Genomic DNA, 18935 nt, shown 5'->3' with positions numbered 1-18935 from the left:
TCAGCGGCATCCTGACCCGAAGCAGGGCAGCTCTTTGGGGCACTGGGAATCCGGCCGCCGGCCCCGCGTACGCGCTTTCTCTCAGGACGCCCGCCAGCTGGCCCCCGGCTGCGCGGCGCCAGCTCCCCGGATGGGGACCTGGGGGGTGACGGCCGCCACGGCCCCCACCCACGGAGCGCCCCGGCCTGGCCCGGTTGTCCAGGCGCCGAGAAATCCGCGGACCCGGCGCCGGCGTGTTTAGGCTGGCACGCAGTCCGAGCGGAGCCCAGAGGTGGTTGCAGCCAGAGGGTGTTGGTCTCCCGGGGGTGTTGGGGGACGAGCGAATGTTCTGGACGCCCGGTTCTGTGGAAGGGTGAGGGAAGCAATGGCCGTCCTTGGTCCTCATCTTGGGGTCTGAGCGGGGCAGGTGTCCCTCTCCAAGTGTCCAGGCTGAGGCCCAGCCCCTCTGGCGCTGGGAACCCCGGCTGACCGGGCAGTGCGGCTCAGAGGTCCACCAAGTGATTCCTAAGGTTCGCCCGGAACCCCTTCCTCCCCTCACCTACCCTTAACTTCAAATGATCGGGTGGAGGGTTGGAGAGAAAAGGGTAGAGACTGGGAATGAGAACAGCTTCGGAAAGTTCAGACTAAGGACACAGCCAAATTACTGGCTGGAATGAGCTTAGACGCCAAGGGACAGACAGACCCTTGAGTTTGTTAGGTGTGCCAAGAAGAAAACGTTATTTGTGGACAATACAGTGTCCACGTTGCTTTAATTGGCCTAACCAAAATAAGCGAATAGCTTTTCTGTTTTCTAGGAGAAATCTGGCAAAGGAAAAATTAGGATATTTTTGCAGTAAAGGAAATGAAACTATTTCTATCTAAGCTGTTGTTCTTTTTGAGTTTTAAGCTAAGACTGTGGATATTTCCAGGGGAAGTTGAAAATGTCCTGCACTTCGTAGATTTTGTGCCTCTCCAAATTGTCCCCATTTTGTAGGCTTTTGCAGTTCAGCCCTCAGATACCAGCTGCCTCCAGTTTCTAATGTTGCATCCAGTGTGCATATGGCAGCAGAGCAAATAGCCTGCTGATATTTTTAGCTTTCTTAGTTGTCCTCATTTGCTGAGATCCTGCAGGGTGCTGCAGAAATGGCTGAGTGGGAGCATGTAATTGGAGGGAGTTGGGGAAAGGTTATCATTTGGAGGCAGTGGGTGGGAATGAGCGGGCTTGATCTGCCCTCTCCTCTCCCACCCTCACTACACCCCTTCCACTGCTTGCAGGTTTAATTTTAAATATGTTTCTTTCCTAAAGAGCTTGAATTTTAGCACTCTCGTGGGAAGTTCAGGCAGCTGCCAGTATATTTTTACAGTCAGATTCTGTGATATCAGAGAGAATGGTGACTTAACGAATTCCAGAGTTGCAGAGTTCTTTGGATTCTGATTTTAGAAGTAAGAACACTTTGGTTCAAAGAGGTTACTGACTTGCTCCAGGTCACATGCCCTGCCACTGGTGTCACCAGGATTAGAGTCCAGATCTGCAGTTCTCCCTGTCCTCAAGTTGTTATTTTTTATACTGTGTCCTGCTGTCTTGCAGTGACTGCACTTTGCCCTGCGTACCACTCGTTTATGTTTTTCAGCTTGGTATTTCCATTAGTAGAAGGAGGGATATTTGTCCTGACAATAATGGTTATTTATTTAATGCTTTACGTGTGCTGTGCATGGGGCTTAGTGTTTACAATCCAGTGTCTGAAGGAGAATTTACAGATGAGGGAGCTGAGGCTTAGAGAGGCCAGTTGAGTTGTCCAAGGTCAACCACTAAGCGTAGTACATGTTTGCCAGAGGGCCAGACCACTGGGTGTTCTTTTTAGTTTATTTCCTCCTATAAGCTTTTTGGACCTATTTCTTGTCTATGACCTTGGGAATTAATCTCTTACCTACTTCAATTCAGGTATATAATTTGGCCTCAGAAAATTTGTGAGGAACAGCCAAACCCACCTACCAGATTTTACACAACTCAGTTAAAGCAGGAGTTGTAAAAATAAAATTTGCATAACCTTAAGCATATTATTTTAATTTACAACGTGGCTAATCCCCGAGATTATTAGAGATTACTCAAAGTGAAAATTCTAGCAACAGTTTAAAACTGTTGGGAACGTATTTCTCCAGTGCGGGTCAGAATCTACTGCTGCTTAAAGACAAACAGGACATTTATACACGAAGGTAATGGGCACCTTCAATCACCGTCATCACATTTAAACAGATTTATGGTGTAAATTCCTGTCCTTAGCCTATCTGACTTTGAAAAAGTCATGGGGAAAACTTGGCTGTCTTGTGCCAACTGCCAGCTTGTTTTCAAGATACTGTGTGACCTTGAATAGATGAGCTATGAACTTTTTATATTCAGGTGCTTTTGTAAGTGAAAGTTTGTATAAAACATCTTTCCTGAAGTTCATTTTATTATTCCCATTCTAAAGGTCTGTGAAATTTTCTGCTGCTTTTCTTAATTCTCAGTACATTTAAAGAAGCATCCCTGTGATTTTTGAATGCAGATCTCTCTGCCTGCATCAGGATAAGACTCTGGAGCCAGAGTGAGTGGGTTCGAATCCCAGTCCCCACTGTGTGACCCTGGGTGCTTTACGTAAACGTTCTGTTCCCTCGTCTCTGAAGTGGAGACAGTAACTCTACCTCGTAGGGCTGGTGTGAGGACTAAATGAGTTCATGCATCTAATGCACTTGAACATGGCCAGCACAATAAAGGGAAGCAATGATGATTATACTGTAAGGTACCGAATTTCAGGAAAAGTAGGGGCCCTCAAGCCCATGTAGTTGACACCCCCTTTCTTCATTTACAGATGGGACCAAGGCCCCGAGAGGGAAGTCACTTTCCAGAGTATGTAGGTTCTTCATCCAGAGGTCAAGTCTTCTGACTCTTGGGTTACGTGTCATATTCTAAAAATAGTGACATACGAGGCCTCAGAGCAAATCCTGTGCTCCGGCTGTGTCCCTGCCTTGTCACTTCCTGCCTCACCTTCTCCTAGGTCTCCCTCACGTTTTAGAGGGAATTCTAGATATGAATTGCTTTCTTAGAGCAGTTTTTTCCCCCATTACTTCTTTCTCTCCAAATATGTTTTAAAAACCACGATTAGCTTAATTAACACTCAGAGGACCTGAGAAACAGAAAGACACTCATCCACAAACCAGCTTTTATTCAGGGCAGGAGGTGTGTGGAAGTACAGATTTTGGACCTGGGCTCTTATGTGCAAACATGAATGGAGTAGGAGCACGTGTCCCCTTAGGAGCAGCACTGCCACCTCCACTTGGGCCCGGGCTCCCATCCCTGGCGAAGAGTAGCAAGGAGAGCTTTCTGCTCAACAAGAGCCAAGGGTGTCTCAGCCCTCACCCAAGCCATCTGCTTTCCACCAGGCTCCGGGTCACCTTGTTGGGGACACTTAACCCTCCTCTCTGCACAGCTTGCTGTCTTTGCTCATGTGCCCTCTCTCTCCATCAAAAAGAAGTCTTACTAAGGTGGTCTGCTCTAGAAAACCCCAACTGACCTATTTCTTCTCTTCACCAGAACAGTGAGATCTGACCTTCCAGCTCCCTTTCTCGTATGCCTGTCTGAGTCAGCCTGCATTGATCGGGAGTGAATTCACAGCCGGTCCAACATGAACTGGAAGGTGAGAATAGTTTTAAACATTTAGGGCTTGGATTTTTTTCTTTCTCCTGACTGTAAAAATTTAGAATAACAGTTCTGTAGAGGTAGGTGGATTAAAAAGAAAAAGATTAAAGCAGGAATCATAATAATATTTAATACTTTAAATTAAAACATATAAATGTACATTTGTTCATCAGACTTTTGGAGGAAGGCTAGGCCTTTTCTTTGAGAAGGCCTCCATTGACGTCAGATCTGCCTCACTTTTCTTGCAAAAACCACGCCTTTAAAGTTTCACCTACAGTTTCACATTTTGGTTTCTTTAAAGTGGATTGAGATCTTATGAAGCAATCTACACACAAAGTCTTTCCAAATTTTATGTTCTTCCTCCCTAATCTTTTACATTTGTGTTGCCAACAGCATTTTTTTAAAACTCAAATTGAGTCTTTCAAAGCATTTAATTTCGTTTTCATGGAAATAACTTTTTCTTTACGTAGTCATATTTTGTAAGTGTCAATGTTTAAATAAATTATCTATTATAACATCAAGTACAACTTAAACTGGCTGGGGAATAAACACAACTGACCCCTGTAAAACATGAGATTAGCTGGTGGGAGCAGAAGTTGAAGGGTAACCAAAGAGGTTCCTGTTAGCTGTTCAGTGGGCTGTGGGCAACAGTCAGCAGGTCTTACAGGGGGAAAGGAGAGTGTCATGTTAAATCTCTCAAGTAGGTGGGGTAAGGTGGAGATTCGCTAAGAGAGCAGCCACTAAAATATATGTTTATTGTAGATTCTTTGAAAAGTATAAAATATTCAGAGGCAGATCAGAAGTCAGTGGACACCCTCTCAAAGAAAAGCCTCATGCATTGTCTCACCATCCAGAGATGGCTGTATTTTCTTCCAGGATTTTTTTCCATATATATAAGTGCAAAGTATGTATTTTCAAACTTAGGATCTTATTGTATGTATTTTTTCAATTATTGTAAGCATTTTTTTGTTGAAAACATCCAGTAGCTTTCTGTTGCAAGGAGAACCAGAAAGGTGGGGACGCAGGATCAGGGAGCTAGGAGAACACAGCCTCCCCTCCTTCCCCAGCTCCTTGGTCTGGGGCCCTGCAGGAGGGTGGTGGGCACTGTTCTCCAGAAGAGCCTGGTTGAAGTTACGGAGGCAGAAGGAGGATTCTGTGAAGGGTTGAAAATGAGGAGTGTGGACCGGTCCCGTGGCTTAGCGGTTAAGTGCGCGCGCTCTGCTACTGGAGGCCCGGGTTCGGATCCCGGGCGCGCACCGACGCACCGCTTCTCTGGCCATGCTGAGGCCGCGTCCCACATACAGCAACTAGAAGGATGTGCAGCTATGACCTACAACTATCTACCGGGGCTTTGGGGGAAAAATAAATAAATAAAATTATAAAAAAAAAAAAGAACATGAGGAGCGTCTGTTTAGCGCGTGTTGGGTTCCAGAGCTCCTGGTGAGAGGCTGGGAGAGGATGTGAGGGGAAGAAGCAGAAGCAGTGGGGAGTGAGATTCAGGGAAGGACTTTTGCCCTCTGCAGTGCCTAAGGGATGGCAGGCAGTAACTGGTGCTGAAGGCCGTGTCGGCAGGCTCAGAGCCCTGTGCTTCATGCCTCGAGGCTGTGGCGCTCACACTTCAGCTGCAGCAAAACCACGGTCTTAGAAGGCATAGTGCGCACTCCCCCAGCCCCGGAGTTTCAGGGTTAATGAGTCCCCTGGTAATGCTGATGCACACGGGTCTAAGGCAGTGCACAGAGAAAGCTTTCTTTTTAATTGTGGAGTGACGTCAACCCACTTGACCACCCAGGCCAGTCTTGCTTGGGACAAAAGGAGTCCTTTCTGTGTCAGGAACAAAATCTGCCGAAACCTTCCCAACTTGGGGCAGACACCCAGTACCATGGCTACCTGGGAGCAGCCTCATGTTTAAAAAGGGGGCCCTTCCCTGTAGTGTCAGAAAGGAGTGGTCTCTCCTTGTGCCCTGACTGCATGGAGCCCCAGGAGGTTGAAGAGTTGGATAGCCCCTAGTACGTTCCCTCTCTGGCTCGGGGGCCTGTGGCCTTCAGTGACAGTCAACGCTGTCTGTGCATTAGCCGCAGAGTGTGGCCTTGTTATTTAAAAAGTCAGCCATTCTCATTACACAGGTATTGAGGTTTTATTTTAAAAAATTGGTGTACACCTAGTCCACCCCAACAATATTTTATTCATTTACCTCCTTGAAGGTTTGCATGTTTTATTTTTTTGTGAGGGAGATCAGCCCTGAGCTAACATCCATGCTAATCCTCTTCTTTTTGCTGAGGAAGACCGGCTCTGAGCTAACATCTATTGCCAATCCTCCTCCTTTTTTTTTTCCCACAGCCCCAGTAGATAGCTGTATGTCATAGTTGCACATCCTTCTAGTTGCTGTATGTGGGACGTGGCCTCAGCATGGCCGGAGAAGCGGTGCGTCGGTGCGCGCCCGGGATCCGAACCCAGGCCGCTAGTAGCGGAGCGCACGCACTTAACCGCTAAGCCATAGGGCCGGCCCGGTTTGCATGTTTCGAAAGTTAATATGAGGGGTTTGTTAGAAAGAAATCGAAGGAAGAGCTTTAACACAACTGAAGCTTAGTACCCAAGAGGGCAGGAGCAGGGCCCTGAAACCCTTTCTGTAGCCCTTGTAGCATCCTTGACCTCTGCTACCTCTGCTCTCCCCCCTCAGTCCTGGAAACTTCGAGTCCTCTCCATTACCTTTAAAAAGAAAGTAAATACTGAAACCACTTAGCTGTGTCCATTTGTGGATGTGTTTCTATTTCAGTGGGTTTTTTAACTTCTGACTGAGATGGACATGTCTGTACCTCCTAAAGCTAAGTTTCTTGTTTAGCTCACGGGAACTGTGGCCTATGATGTAGGGTCCATCATAATAGAACTTCAGTGGCTCATCTATAGATTGAGAGAGTAACAAGATGCAAAGCAAGAGAGTAACTTTTCCCAATATGAACAGGGCTCAATTAGCCTGGAAAATCCTAGTCAACATAGAAAGAGGTGTAGTGCAACAAACTGATGATTTTTGCCTCCAAGGAGATAAAATAAAATAGCATTTAACACACTTTTCTTTCGTAGCTGGTTTATAAACATGGAGTCAAGCCTCTTCTCTCTAAAATGAGAAGCTTCAAGAAAGTAGATGGCTTAGAGGATGATTTGGGGGAAGTGAGGAAGTTAGCCATGGGTCTGAGGAGGAAGGACCTGGAAACCAAATCAGCATTTCACTTTTGTAACATTTTGTCTTTTAAACTGTTGCCAGAGTGATCTTTCTAAAGTGCATATGTTTTGTTTATTCTTTACTGTTAAAATTATTCGCTAGCTACTCAGAGTGCCCTTGTGTTCTTACTGATTTAGTCAAATTAAAAAAGTTTAAATATTTGGAGTCCTCCTTTCGATATCTATTATATTCCTATTGCATCCCTTTACTGCCTTCCTCAGATATCCATAAGTAACCGGTTAAATAACTTCAGAGGTGGTGATTCCAGTTGCCTTTGGTAAATTCAGTAGCCAGGCCATTGTTGATTTTCGTAATTTAATTGTAAAATTGGTGAGGAGTGGGGAGAGCACCGTGTATGTTACAGCCCAGTGTAGTGATGAAGACTTCAGGCTTTGGAGCAGTCAGAGTGCGGTCAGGCCCTCACCTTTCCGCACTTGACATTTTCTCAGCCATAAAATGAGGACAGTCTGTCTGCCTCGTGGGGATACTCTGAGGATTGAAGGGGGGAATCTGTGCGAGGCGTTTGGAGTGCAGTAAGCTCCCAGTGGGTGATGGCTGATGCTGCTACATCTCTCCTACATGAAATCTTCATCTAGAGCTGAGTCATAAAGAATTAGAATAAAATTATAGGAACATGCATGTTCCACATAATTTGTGACTTCGTTAATTCCGTTTCATTGAAAATCAGGAATCAGTGGAAAGAAGCTTGGCATAGGGGTTGGGTTAGAATGTTCTGTCCCAGCTGTGGCCTCATCAGGAATTAGCCGTGAGACATGGATGGGCCTCTTAACCACCAGGAGCTTTACTCTCTTTGTTTATAAACAAGATGGTAGACTACCTCATCTTTAGAATCCTTTCCAGGGGCCAGCTCCGTGGTGTAGTGGTTGAGTTCAGCATGCTCTGCTTCGGTGGCCCGGGTTCACAGGTTTGGATCCCGGGTGTGGACCTACACCACTCATCAGCCATGCTGTGGCGGCGACCCACATACAAAATAGAGGAAGATGGGCACAGATGTTAGCGCAAGGCTGGTCTTCCTCAAGCAAAATAGAGGAAGATTGGCAACAGATGTTAGCTCAGAGCTAATCTTCCTCACCAAAAAAAAAAAATCCTTTCCAGTCCTCCAGGTCTGTGAGCATATTGTTCTCAGTTAAAGTTTTCACTAACTAGTTTCAAATCAACTCTAGTTAAACTATTAGAGGGAGGGACAAATGTACTCCCCATAGTAGAATCTCATTCTATTGGTGTTATAATAAGTGATGTTTGGCAAATTAATGATTTCATTGGAATAAATCCTACCTAGTCCTCTAGAATAATCACTCAGCAAAGCATACCTTTTCACTTTATTTGGGAAGGAATTTTTAATCACACCAAAAGCTCATAATTATCATTCGGGTCATACTAATAATGTTTACAAAACTAGTGTAGTATTTGCCTTGAGATACTACCGTGGTATATAGGATTTCATAAGAAAGCCCACTAGTGCAGAGTCATTCAAATTCCCAGTTATTCCCCAGACTTCATTTTAGCCAATGGGTTAAAACTTCCTTCCAAGAGGAAATTACAGGAACAGTAAATAGTAGCTAAGTTCTAATGTTTTAAGTTTTATTGTATTTTATTTTAATGTTTATTTTACCTTCAAGTACCAGTGTTAATGGGTAGCTGGAACCAAGAGGAAATCATAGTGTACTAAAGCTGGAGAATCCAGAAGGAAGGTCTGGTCCAGCCTCCTTTCGCAGGTGAAAAGGCAGAAGCTCAGAAAAGTCAAGTGACTGATCCAGGTCACACAGTCAGTCAGTGGCAAGGTGGAGCTGTAACTCAGGCCCCCTGGCTGTGGCTCCTGCCCTGGACCACACCGCTGCCTCAGAAGCAGAGGGCCTGGGTTATCAGGAAAGTACACAGTCAAGTTGTGAGAGACCAGACTTATTACGTCTGTAGTCCGCTGGTGGTCCTCTCTGTGCAGCCAGCAGCCAGGGAGTGATGAAGGGCAGAGCTAAAGCAAGACTGTCAGCGATGTGGGGACAGGGACCTTGTTTGTCCTGGTCACCAGTGAAGCCCCTGCACCTGGTCTAGTGCCTGTTACATAATAAGTGCATGGTAAATGTTGTTGAATGACGGACCATAAAAGAAACATTCCTTATCAATCGTAGAACATTTAGAATGTTTTCTTTCTTTTTTAAGGTTCTTGAACACGTGCCCCTGCTGATGTATATCTTGGCAGCGAAAACATTAATTCTCTGCCTGGCGTTCGCTGGAGTCAAAGTGTACCAGAGGAAAAGATTGGAAGCAAAACAGCAAAAACTGGAAGCCGGAAAGCAGCAACAGTCAGAGAAGAAAGATAACTAAAGGGACATCCAAGGTACTGGGACTCTGCAGATGTGAACTGTACAGGGGTCAGGCAGGCCCATCCACGGATGGGAGGGTTCAGAGAATCCCGTGTCCCTCGGGTCTGAAGGCGGGCGAGGGCGTGTGGCCCCACCTGTTGTCTAATGTAGAACAGTTCTGAGTAAGGCGAGGTCTCCAGATCCCAACCCTTGAGCCAGGGCACACGTGTGATCTGTCCTCACCTTGGCGCTGAGCCTGCAGTGGTTCTCCCTTATTGGGAGCTCTGGTGCTTACCAGGTGCTGGGTCACAGGACTCCTGGGAATTTCATGAAAGCTGTGGACCTTCTCCTAGAGAAGCACACATACTAGAAATACCTGCAATTGTGTATAAAATTGCAGACAGGTGAGGAGGAGGTGGGGTCACAGGTCATTTGAAACCCCTGCCCATACCTAAGATTAAGAAACCCTGCTGTCTTCAGGGTAAAGTGTGACTCCTAGGTACGGCATGTAAATCCCTTCCCAGTGTGTCCTTAATCCAGGTCACAGCTGCCCTTCTGCAGCCCACTCCCCACGCTCCTGCCAGCCATTCCTTGACCACGATAGACTTTCATGCCCCTCTGCCTCTGCTTGTCAGTTCCTTGGCCTAGAGGGCCCTTCCTGATGACCTCCTTGCCGGGCACAAAGTCTTACTCCTCATTATAGCCCAGCACCTACACAGCGCACACAGAGGGTGCTCAGAACGTGTTTGTGAAGTACATCCAGGCACCAGGAAGTTGTTATTAAACCCCGTTACAGATTTATCCTATGACAGTTAGCAGTCTCCTTAGTTCTGGTGAGCTATCCAGTTTCTTCATTTATCAGGTTGAATTCTGTGCTTCTCTAAAAATTAGAGGATTCAGATACGGTGGTAGGGGATTCTAGATCACCAGTTCCTAAACCTGGCTAATAGTCAGAATTGCCTGGGGTGCTTGGTAAAAATGCAGATTCCCAGGCTCCAGCCTCAGAGAGATTCGCTTTGTCTACGGTTGGGTCTGGACATCTATTCTTATGTAGCCTCCCAGCAACAGGTCACTGTAGGAACCACTGGACTGGTGACCTCCAAAACCCCTGCCCACGCTGAGCTTCTGTGCTTCTGTGAAGATGAATTCTGTTACAGTACTTTTAGACTTGTTGAGGGTAAGGGCATACTTATTAGTAATAATAGCGACACTTATTGAATGATTCTTCTGTGCTAGCATTTTGCTAAGCATTTCACATACAGAGGTTTTATATCATATACTCCTGACAACTCTGTGGGGTCCATTCCAATTGAAAAAGTGGCTCACACTGTATGTGGTGAAGAACAGAACCAGAATTGAGCTCAGGTCAAATATCCAACCACTGGGTCTCACCCCCGGCTACACTGCCTCCTGAATGCAGGAAAGTGAGCTGTAGGAGGCGCCACAGCTCCAGTACTCACCTCCTTCATCATCCACCCGCCCCCACTCACAGGTCCTCAGGGAGCTGCATGCCTTTGCCAGGCAAAGGAAGTTACTGTCATGGAACCTTGCCTTTTTTTTTTTGCTGAGGAAGATTCGCCCTGAGCTAACATCTGCTGTCAATCTTCCTCTTTTTGTATGTGAGCCGCCAGCACAGCATGGCTACTGACAAGCGAGTGGTGTAGGTCTGCGCCAGGGAACCTAACCCGTGCTGCCAAAGCAGAGCACACTGGACTTAACCACTAGGCCACTGAGGCTGGCCCTTGCCTTTTTTTTCTTAAAGGTGTTTTATTGACTGAAACTCAGGAGTGGGGTAGAGAAAGAGGGAGCACTTAGAAATTAAAAAGGGTGAGGGAAGGCAGTTCTCGTTGAAATGTTGATTGAATTTCCCTTCCAGACAGTCATTGTTTTGTGTGTTAAACCAAGAAGAGGAAAAAAGCTTAGATTAGGCGTGTGATCGTAAATGCTTCTTACCTCCCACAAACGCCACCAGAGGCTTGTCGGTGCAGTCGGGACGGATGGCTCACTCAGCTGAGCTTGGAACTGACCACCGGGGTCCTTCTCCCTCCCAGGCTGGCAGCTCATCAAAGCCTCGAGCCTTGTTTTAAACAAAAGGGAATTCTAGATGGATGGAAATTTAAGACGCTAAAAACTCAATTTGTTAATTGATAAACTTTAGTGGTTTCTGTTAGTTAATCTAAATGGCTGAACATAAAGGCTAATGCTGAGCAAGTAAAACATTTGCTGTTATTTTATCAGACATTTCATACTGTCCCTTTGGTCTTTTTTTCTAGATTTTGTAATTTAAATGTCAGCTTGAGTGGACTCCAGCTGAGAAGAAAGAGAAGGAAGACTTAATTATTGAATGCTGGATCAAAGGATAAACTCTCAGCCTATAGCTCTAACTTAAAATTATGTGAATTTTTATATGCTCTTAAAAGAACCAGTATTTTGTTTACTAAAATAAAATACGTTTGTAAAAAAGGTGTCTCTGGTCTTTGGAATAAGCCAAAGTGTGTCTGTCTCTGTATCACACACACACCCCTAGGCTGTGAGAGGAGGGACTTTTGCAAACCCACACTCTTCCAGCATTTCCTCGCTGTGGGCCCCAGGTCACAGGTGCACCTCCACAGAGGACTGGGCCGTAGGGGAAGTGGCGTCTGCTGTGGGAGATGGAAGCCTCGGCCTGCTCGCCCTCCATCAACCCTCCGTCCCCTAATCTGCTGCCCTCCCATACACCCCTTTGCTCCTCTTGCCTCCATAAGCAGTGTCGCCCTTTCGAGTGTGTTTTCATTGTTGGGATGGAGGGAGGTCGTCCAGGAGCATTGATGCCCCTGCTGACCTGTGAGGGTCCTTGTAGGGAGGATTACAGGGTGAGCCGCCTGCCGCGATGGGTACCGAGTCTCGGAAGAACGCACTTGGTTGAGTCCTGTTGTGAAGGAATAAGAGGACACGGGGTGTGCTTTGTCCTCTTCCCGCCAGTTTGCTTGTTGGGATTTGCTGATGAGATGAAGGGTGGGACGTACCGAGGAGACTTTCAGATTTGAGAGGAGGGGCACCGATGAGACTTTGGCACCTAACAGACTGCGGTCTCTAGTAAAAGGTTCATGTCCTCTCACTTCTCAAGAAGCCAGAGAGGATGGGGAATGAGGAAGCAGTAACCAAAGCTGTGAATACGGTGGAGGGTTTGGTCCCATTGCCGGAGGCCTCGTGGAAAATTTGTGTGAGTGCCACCCCGCCCTGGTCCGGATTGGTAGAACTTAAAATTTTAAACGTGAGGAGTAAAGAGAAACTTATCTTAAATTTTCCTGTTTGCTGGATGCTCTTAATCACGATTTAGAAAGCAGGATTTACATAGGATCAAAGTTCTAAGACCAGAGTAGACCCGACCCTACAAGCTGCAAATCCCAAAATAGTCAAAAGGGGGCTTTTACTGAAGCTTGTACCTCAACCTCCCTGCAGGTCTTTGCACGGGAGCCCCTGTTGGCTTGGGGTCCCGTGGAGCATGAACAGATGGCCAGAGCAGAGGAGTAATGCCCTTGGGTTTCTGTGACCTGGCCCTCAAGCTTCCCTGACCTGCTCAGGTGGGGCCCAGAGCAACCCTGGGCCATGGCCTACCCTCTCATCTTTGTCAGGGTGCCTTCTGCAGCCTGGCAGTTGACCCACCGACCTGGTGTAGGGTCTCAGCCTCTACTTCCTTCTCTCCCTGCAGGACTAGGGCGTCACCGATTCCCAGCACGCGTGGCATCACACCCCTATGCCTGAGCGCCCTTTCCTCTCACCCATGTGCCTCATAAATCTAAGGGGGAGGGGCTGTTGGCTTTTCATGAAGACTGTAAATATGCCTAACCAGTAGATGTTCAAGTTTATTTTAAACACAGGTGCTTTTCTAGGCTTTGGGACTTAAAACTCATTTGTGTAATTTGCAGAACATCTGGCCATCTTGGATCATTTGTACAGGATGACCTAAGGATGGAACTAAACCATTGACCACGCCCATGGGTTTTCTGTAAACAGTGGGGTTTCTTTGTTACCTTTCTTATACTCGTCTACCACTAGGGGGAGGTGATCAATCACCAGTTGAAGTTATTGACACCATGCCACTCCATATACATGAAGTCAGTGGATTTGCAGTTTGACTTTAAATAACTGGTTGGATACATGCATGCATGGCTGGATGTAGGTGGATAGAGAGACTGATAAAGCCCACAACCAGGACCCCGTCCGGGCTGTACCTCTCCAGCAACTCTCCGGACCATAATTGAGAATGAATCCGTAAGAAGACTCCCTGCGTAGCTGACAGATGTTTCAAAGAGAGAAACTGAAATCTATGTCCTCTACCCACAGGAGAGCCCCAGGATCCCAGATCCTATTCAGTCTTACTAGCCACGTTCCTAACACATTTTTTTGGTTTTCAAGCTTACAACATATTAAGAGCAGAAAGGCCGTTGGCAGCAGAAATACCTTAGAGCAAGAGGGACGGTCTTGAAGCAGCAGACTAAGAGAACTCAACGTATGATCGCCCAGCGGCAGACCGCACAGTGGCCCACAGCCCCACACCAGGAACACCGCACGTTATGACGTGATGTTCATGATGATGACCTTAGTCATTAAGAAAAGGTTAAGCTGTGCTTATATACTTTGCTTAATGAGACAGAGACGTACATAATGTATTTCAGGAACTGAACAGTTCAAACAAAAAATCTGGGGTGCTTTAAAAAGGGTTACCTCTCCCCCCAAGCTATCTCCAAATTCTCATCTCCAGGGAAGCGTAGCTGTCTGTAGGACTCATTCCTAACAATTTCCAGGCCTGGGCCTGTACACTCCGGCGCCGCCCCAACTGTGTTATGGGGATATTTGTGGAGATCGGCTCTTCAGTGCAGGTCTGGTCTGTGTCCGAGTGAAGCAAGGGGTCACAGAGTCTGGAGGGAGAAGAGAGTTGAGGCTGGGTTCTTTTTTTTTTAGAAATGTAACCTTAAGAACTTTATTTTTTTAATTTATTTATTTTTAATGTTTAACTTTTTAAATTTTATTAAATATATTAAAATTTTATTTTAAAAATAAAAATTTTAATTTTTAAATTAATTTTATTTTAATAAATTTAATTTAATAAATATTATTTATTATTATTAAATAAATACTAAATAATTTTTAAAAATTTAAATTAATTTTAAATTAATTTAATTAAAATTTAAATTAATTTAAAATTAATGTTTTTGAGTTTGATTTATAACGTTATATGAATTTCAGGTGTACATCATTATATTTCGATTTCTGTGTAGATTATATCATGTTCACCACCCAAAGACTAATTACAATCCATCACCACACACATGCACGAAATGCCCCTTTTGCCCTCCTCCCTCTCCCCTTCCCCGCTGGTAACCACCAATCCAATCTCTTGTCTCTGTGTGATTGTTTGTTGTTGTTTTTATCTTCTACTTATGAGTGAGATCATATGGTATTTGACTTTCTCCCTCTGACTTATTTCTCTTAGCATAATACCCTCAAGGTCCATCCTTCTTGTCACAAATGGCAAGATTTCATCTTTTTTTTTATGGCTGAGTAGTATTCCATTGTGTATATATACCACATCTTCTTTATCCATTCCTCTCTTGATGGGCACCTAGGTTGCTTCCAAGTCTTGGCTATTGTGAATAATGCTGCAATGAACACAAGGGTGCATGTATCTTTACACATTTGTGTTTTCATGTTCTTTGGGTAAATACCCAGAGGCTGGGTTCTACCTTGAGCATGAGAGGCTGTTTAAAATTCAGATTCCTGGGCTGGATTCCAGATCCGCTGCTCAGAACCTGTCGGGGAGAGACCAGAATTCCTGATTTGAACACCCCCAGGGGATTCCGATGAGGTGGTCCTCGGACTCCTTTTGAGCTTTAAACAGAGGGCAGAGGGAGATGAGCTGGAAGCTGAGACTGGGACAGAGCCTTCCAGAGTGGCAGGATGTGCAGCAGGAGAGAGTGAACGTAGCATGAAGCCTCATTCAGCCATTTCTCCTCCACGTGCTTTACATCTGTTGCCTCCAACGGTTGTGTTCATCCCGTCTCACAAATAAGGAAACTGAGGCACAGAGAGGTTAATCGTCCTGTCCAAGGTCCCCCAGCTGGCAAGAGGCAGAGACAGGATTTAGGCCTGGTGGTCCCGCTCTGAGGCCTATACTTTTCCCTTCTATGCAAGGAAAGGGAAGGCAGGCAGGAGTTCTCGTTCTTTGCAGTTGTGGGTCAACAAGTCTTCAAGACGGCAGCGTGAGGGTCACAAGGACAGAGGCCAGGCTGTGTGAGCCGAGGACCTGGGGGGACGTGAGGAAATGGAAACACCGCCATTTGCGTTATTTCAAGAGTGTGTGTGTGTGTGTGTGTGTGTGTGTGTGGTGCCTGCAAAGGCAGGAAACAAACATTTTTGAACAATGTGTTAGTTACAAATAACTGGTTAGTTTTCAATATTTTCCTTGTGTTTCCAGATGTTTTGGACACTCTAATGTATTGATTGTACTTTTTTTAGATTCACAATTAGCCCCATTGAACTAAATTTGGAGCTACTTCACCTGAAAACAGTGAGCTGATTATTTGAAAATTGTAAAGAAGTTATCCTATGTTCCTCAACTTTGCAGACCCTGCATAGCTTCCAGGAGGGGAGAAGGACTTTGGTAGGGAGGGCAGGATTGAGGGCAAGGTTTATTCCAGAAGAAGGAAGCTTGAGCAGGATCAAGGCTGAAAGAGGCACCAGAGGAAGGGGGACCAGCTGCAGGAGGAAGTGGGGAGGGGACCTGGGGCCATTTGGGGACCAGGTACTGAAGGCCCTGGTAAATGAGGGGTGAGGGGAAGTCGAGGAAAGCCATGCTGGAGGCCTCAGTTTCCCCTTTGGCTTGAGGCAAGGCCTTCTGCTCCGAGTGGGAGGGGTCCTGCGTGTGATGGGCAGAGCCACTGGGGCTTGACCAGAGCCTCGAGGGTCTGGGTGCTGCAATCCCCTCTCCCCTGTCCCTTCTCCCATCAGGTGGAGCACCTTCCTCCCAGTTCCCCTCCAGCTTCCAGTGTCTCCCTGCTTCTAGGTGCTTGTGGGTCTGGAGCTCAGCTGAGCTGGGAGAAAGAGCGAGAGAGCTGAACTCGCAGGTGTCAGGAGGAGCAACAAGCCAAAAACGAGCGAGTTCGGCCTTTAACCACTTACTGCCGGGGTGCCAGATGGTACAAGCAGGAGTCTAAACCTGAGGACGCCCCAGCTCCCCTGTTCCGTTTCCCCGTGGAATGGCGCACCTGTCGAGGGTCAGGGCATCTGCGCAGACGGGGGGTCACCGTGTCACCGTTGACTGAGCCCCGACAGAAGGCTCCAGCAGTTTTATGGACCCTGGGGTGGGGGTGGGAAGCAAACAGGAAGGACTGGGAGAGGAAAAGTACCAGGTTCTGAGTCGCAGTGGGGCAAAGTATGTTCAAGGTGTCCCCCTGCCGCCATCAGGAGGTGTCAGCAGAGGAGCCTGAAGACCTGGGCCAAGGCCTCAGCTGGAGAGCCAGGAGTGAAGGCGGGGCAGGGAGCACAGGTGTGTAAGGGCGTGGCCGGCCGGCCTGAGTCCTGACCGCAGCTCCCCTCAGAGACCACAGGGCCCTGGCTGCCACCACCTCTGCTGTGGGGAGGCGGCTTCCCCCGAGAGCCCTGCTGGTACAGCCTGTTAACTGCCTGCGGTCCGGCCTGAACGTCACACAGGGTTTAGCCAGGACTGGACTCCCCGGGGGGAAGAGCTGTGCTTCCCCATCCCAAACTGAAAAGGCGTTTTCCTGCTCAACACCCTCCAGGGTTTCCTGTCCCTCTAGAATAGGGCCCCAGTGCCTCCTCATGCAGCACACTGTTGCTTTCTGTTCCATCCCGTCCCTGTCCCACTGCGCTCTTCCTTTCATTCTGCTTCATTTCTCACTCTGCTCCCCACTCTCCACCCGACACACACACAACTTACACATTCTCACACACACACACACACACACACGCACTCACACCCTGTGCCCGGGGAAGTGGGTAGCCTCTGTACACTTGTGCAAGCTTCTGCCCGCGTGGGCCCTCCTCTTTCCCTCCTTTCCCCCCAAGAGGAAGTCCCCGCTCTTCCTCTGGCCTCTGCTCCTGTGTCACCTCTCCCTGTGGCTCTGCCCCCATCTCCCTAGCACCAGGCCCTGGACTCTGAGCCCTCACTACCCAGACCTCCAACCTCTCGCTGACCAAGAGGTAGCCCCCCACCAGGCTGTGACCACCTTGAGAGCCCAAGCTTATTTTCTTTGGTACCCCTGTTTGATGAGTGGACGAGTGGTAGCACCAAAAGGAAGGGAAGCGGGGAGTGTGGCCATTGCCACCTAAATATCCCTTCTCCTCTTCTCACTAGTAATAGAACCCTGATTTTTAGCTGGCCACATTGCCACCCAAAATAAAAGACTACATTTCCTGGCTTCCCTTGCGACTAAGTCTGGCCAATGAAATTTAAGTGGAAGTGTTGTTTGAGACTTTCTGAAAGGCCTCTTAAAAGGAAAGAGATGAGCCCTTTTTCCTCCCATTCTCCTCTGCTGCCTGGAATGCTAATGCAATGGCTTGTTTAGCTGCCCTTTTGGACCATGAGATGACTTTGAGGAAAGAAGCAAGTCTAGGACAGTGGAGGGAAAAGATAGGACTCTGGGTTCTTGATGATCATGGATCCATCCTATCAACCCTGAACTGCCATCTTGGCACTTCTTGTTTTTGGTGGTGGGGTTGGGGTACCTTCTATTTTGTTTAAATCGCTGTGGTTACATCTCCGGTACGCATAGTCTGACCAAACCCTAATTGACGCACAGAGCCAGCTAGAGAGGGGTGCAAGGGTTTCCTGATAGGAAGTCATGGGTTCTAGTCCTAAGCCTCCCATCACTACAGGCGTGCATGCCCCCAGGTGAGTCAGTTACTGCCTGGCCTTGTCTTCATTTATAAAATGAGCTTCGCGATCACTGCTCTGCCTTTGTACAGCGTGGTTGTCTGAACTGAATGAGGTCAAGTATGGAAAAATGATTTGTATGCGTAAAACAATCACACATGGAAGGAGTGTGTGTGGCCTGGGTGGGCAGCTCAGCTCCCTGACTGGCCGGGCATGGCTCCATCAACCCAGTTGTGATTGGACCTTCTCGGTTGGACAAGGCCAGAGCCAGGGGCATCTGGCTCCCTTTGAGTCTTCACCTCTGGGCTCTTTCTGGGGCAGCACCAAATTCCAGCACACCACCAGCTTCTCAGGAGTCCCCCTGGCCCGTGGGAAGGGAGTGGGGATGTGATTGTTGGTGACGGCAAGAGCCAGAGAGGATGGGAGTTCCATCAGCCAATCGCTCAGGAGAATAGTACCACCAACATCATAAAGTCTCTTCCAGAGGACGTGTCCACACAGGCAGGGTTGCTGTCATTGTCACCCACTGTTTATTTCATACAAGTGCAACACATGGCTGCTCCCCAGGAGATTCTGGGCCATACTCACCATCCTCCCTGTCCACTCCACCAGAAGAAACCTTTTATTATCATTAATTCCCTAACCGATCACAGATGGTCTTAAAAGAAATGCCAGAGAACAAAGTTTCCTTTGATCAAAGTATCTTAAGATGTGTCTACTCTTATTATGCCCTGATGATAAGAAGAAGCAAGATTTTTCCTCAAAGAGTGAAAAGGAAATGAGGTTAGCGATGTTAGGTCTAATTGTAGACACACTTGCTGGAACCTCAGGCTGGGTGATAATAACACAAGCTTCGGTTTACTAAGCGCT

General features: G+C 47.2%; 1 protein-coding gene across 2 annotated transcripts; it reads left to right on the top strand.

Annotated features, from left to right (window-relative positions):
- Positions 1-252: 252 nt before the first annotated feature.
- Positions 253-11671, top strand: SMIM11 (small integral membrane protein 11). 2 transcript variants are annotated; one of them, XM_087418123.1, is made up of 4 exons: positions 253-271; positions 3548-3650; positions 9048-9225; positions 11464-11671. In XM_087418123.1, the coding sequence occupies exons 2-3, from the start codon at positions 3639-3641 to the stop codon at positions 9210-9212; spliced, it is 177 nt and encodes a 58-aa protein (XP_087274249.1). In that variant the 5' UTR covers positions 253-271; positions 3548-3638; the 3' UTR covers positions 9213-9225; positions 11464-11671. The 2 variants fall into 2 exon arrangements, with proteins under 2 accessions (XP_087274249.1, XP_087274248.1); XM_087418122.1 differs by lacking the exon at positions 253-271 and adding an exon at positions 407-509.
- The last annotated feature ends 7264 nt before the right edge of the window (positions 11672-18935 follow it).

This window comes from Ceratotherium simum, chromosome 27 (genome assembly GCF_057802395.1).
Source record: "Ceratotherium simum simum isolate JZ-2026a chromosome 27, ASM5780239v1, whole genome shotgun sequence".
In the NCBI taxonomy this organism is placed as follows: domain Eukaryota; kingdom Metazoa; phylum Chordata; class Mammalia; order Perissodactyla; family Rhinocerotidae; genus Ceratotherium; species Ceratotherium simum.
This window is presented reverse-complemented; position numbering and strand designations above follow the sequence as displayed.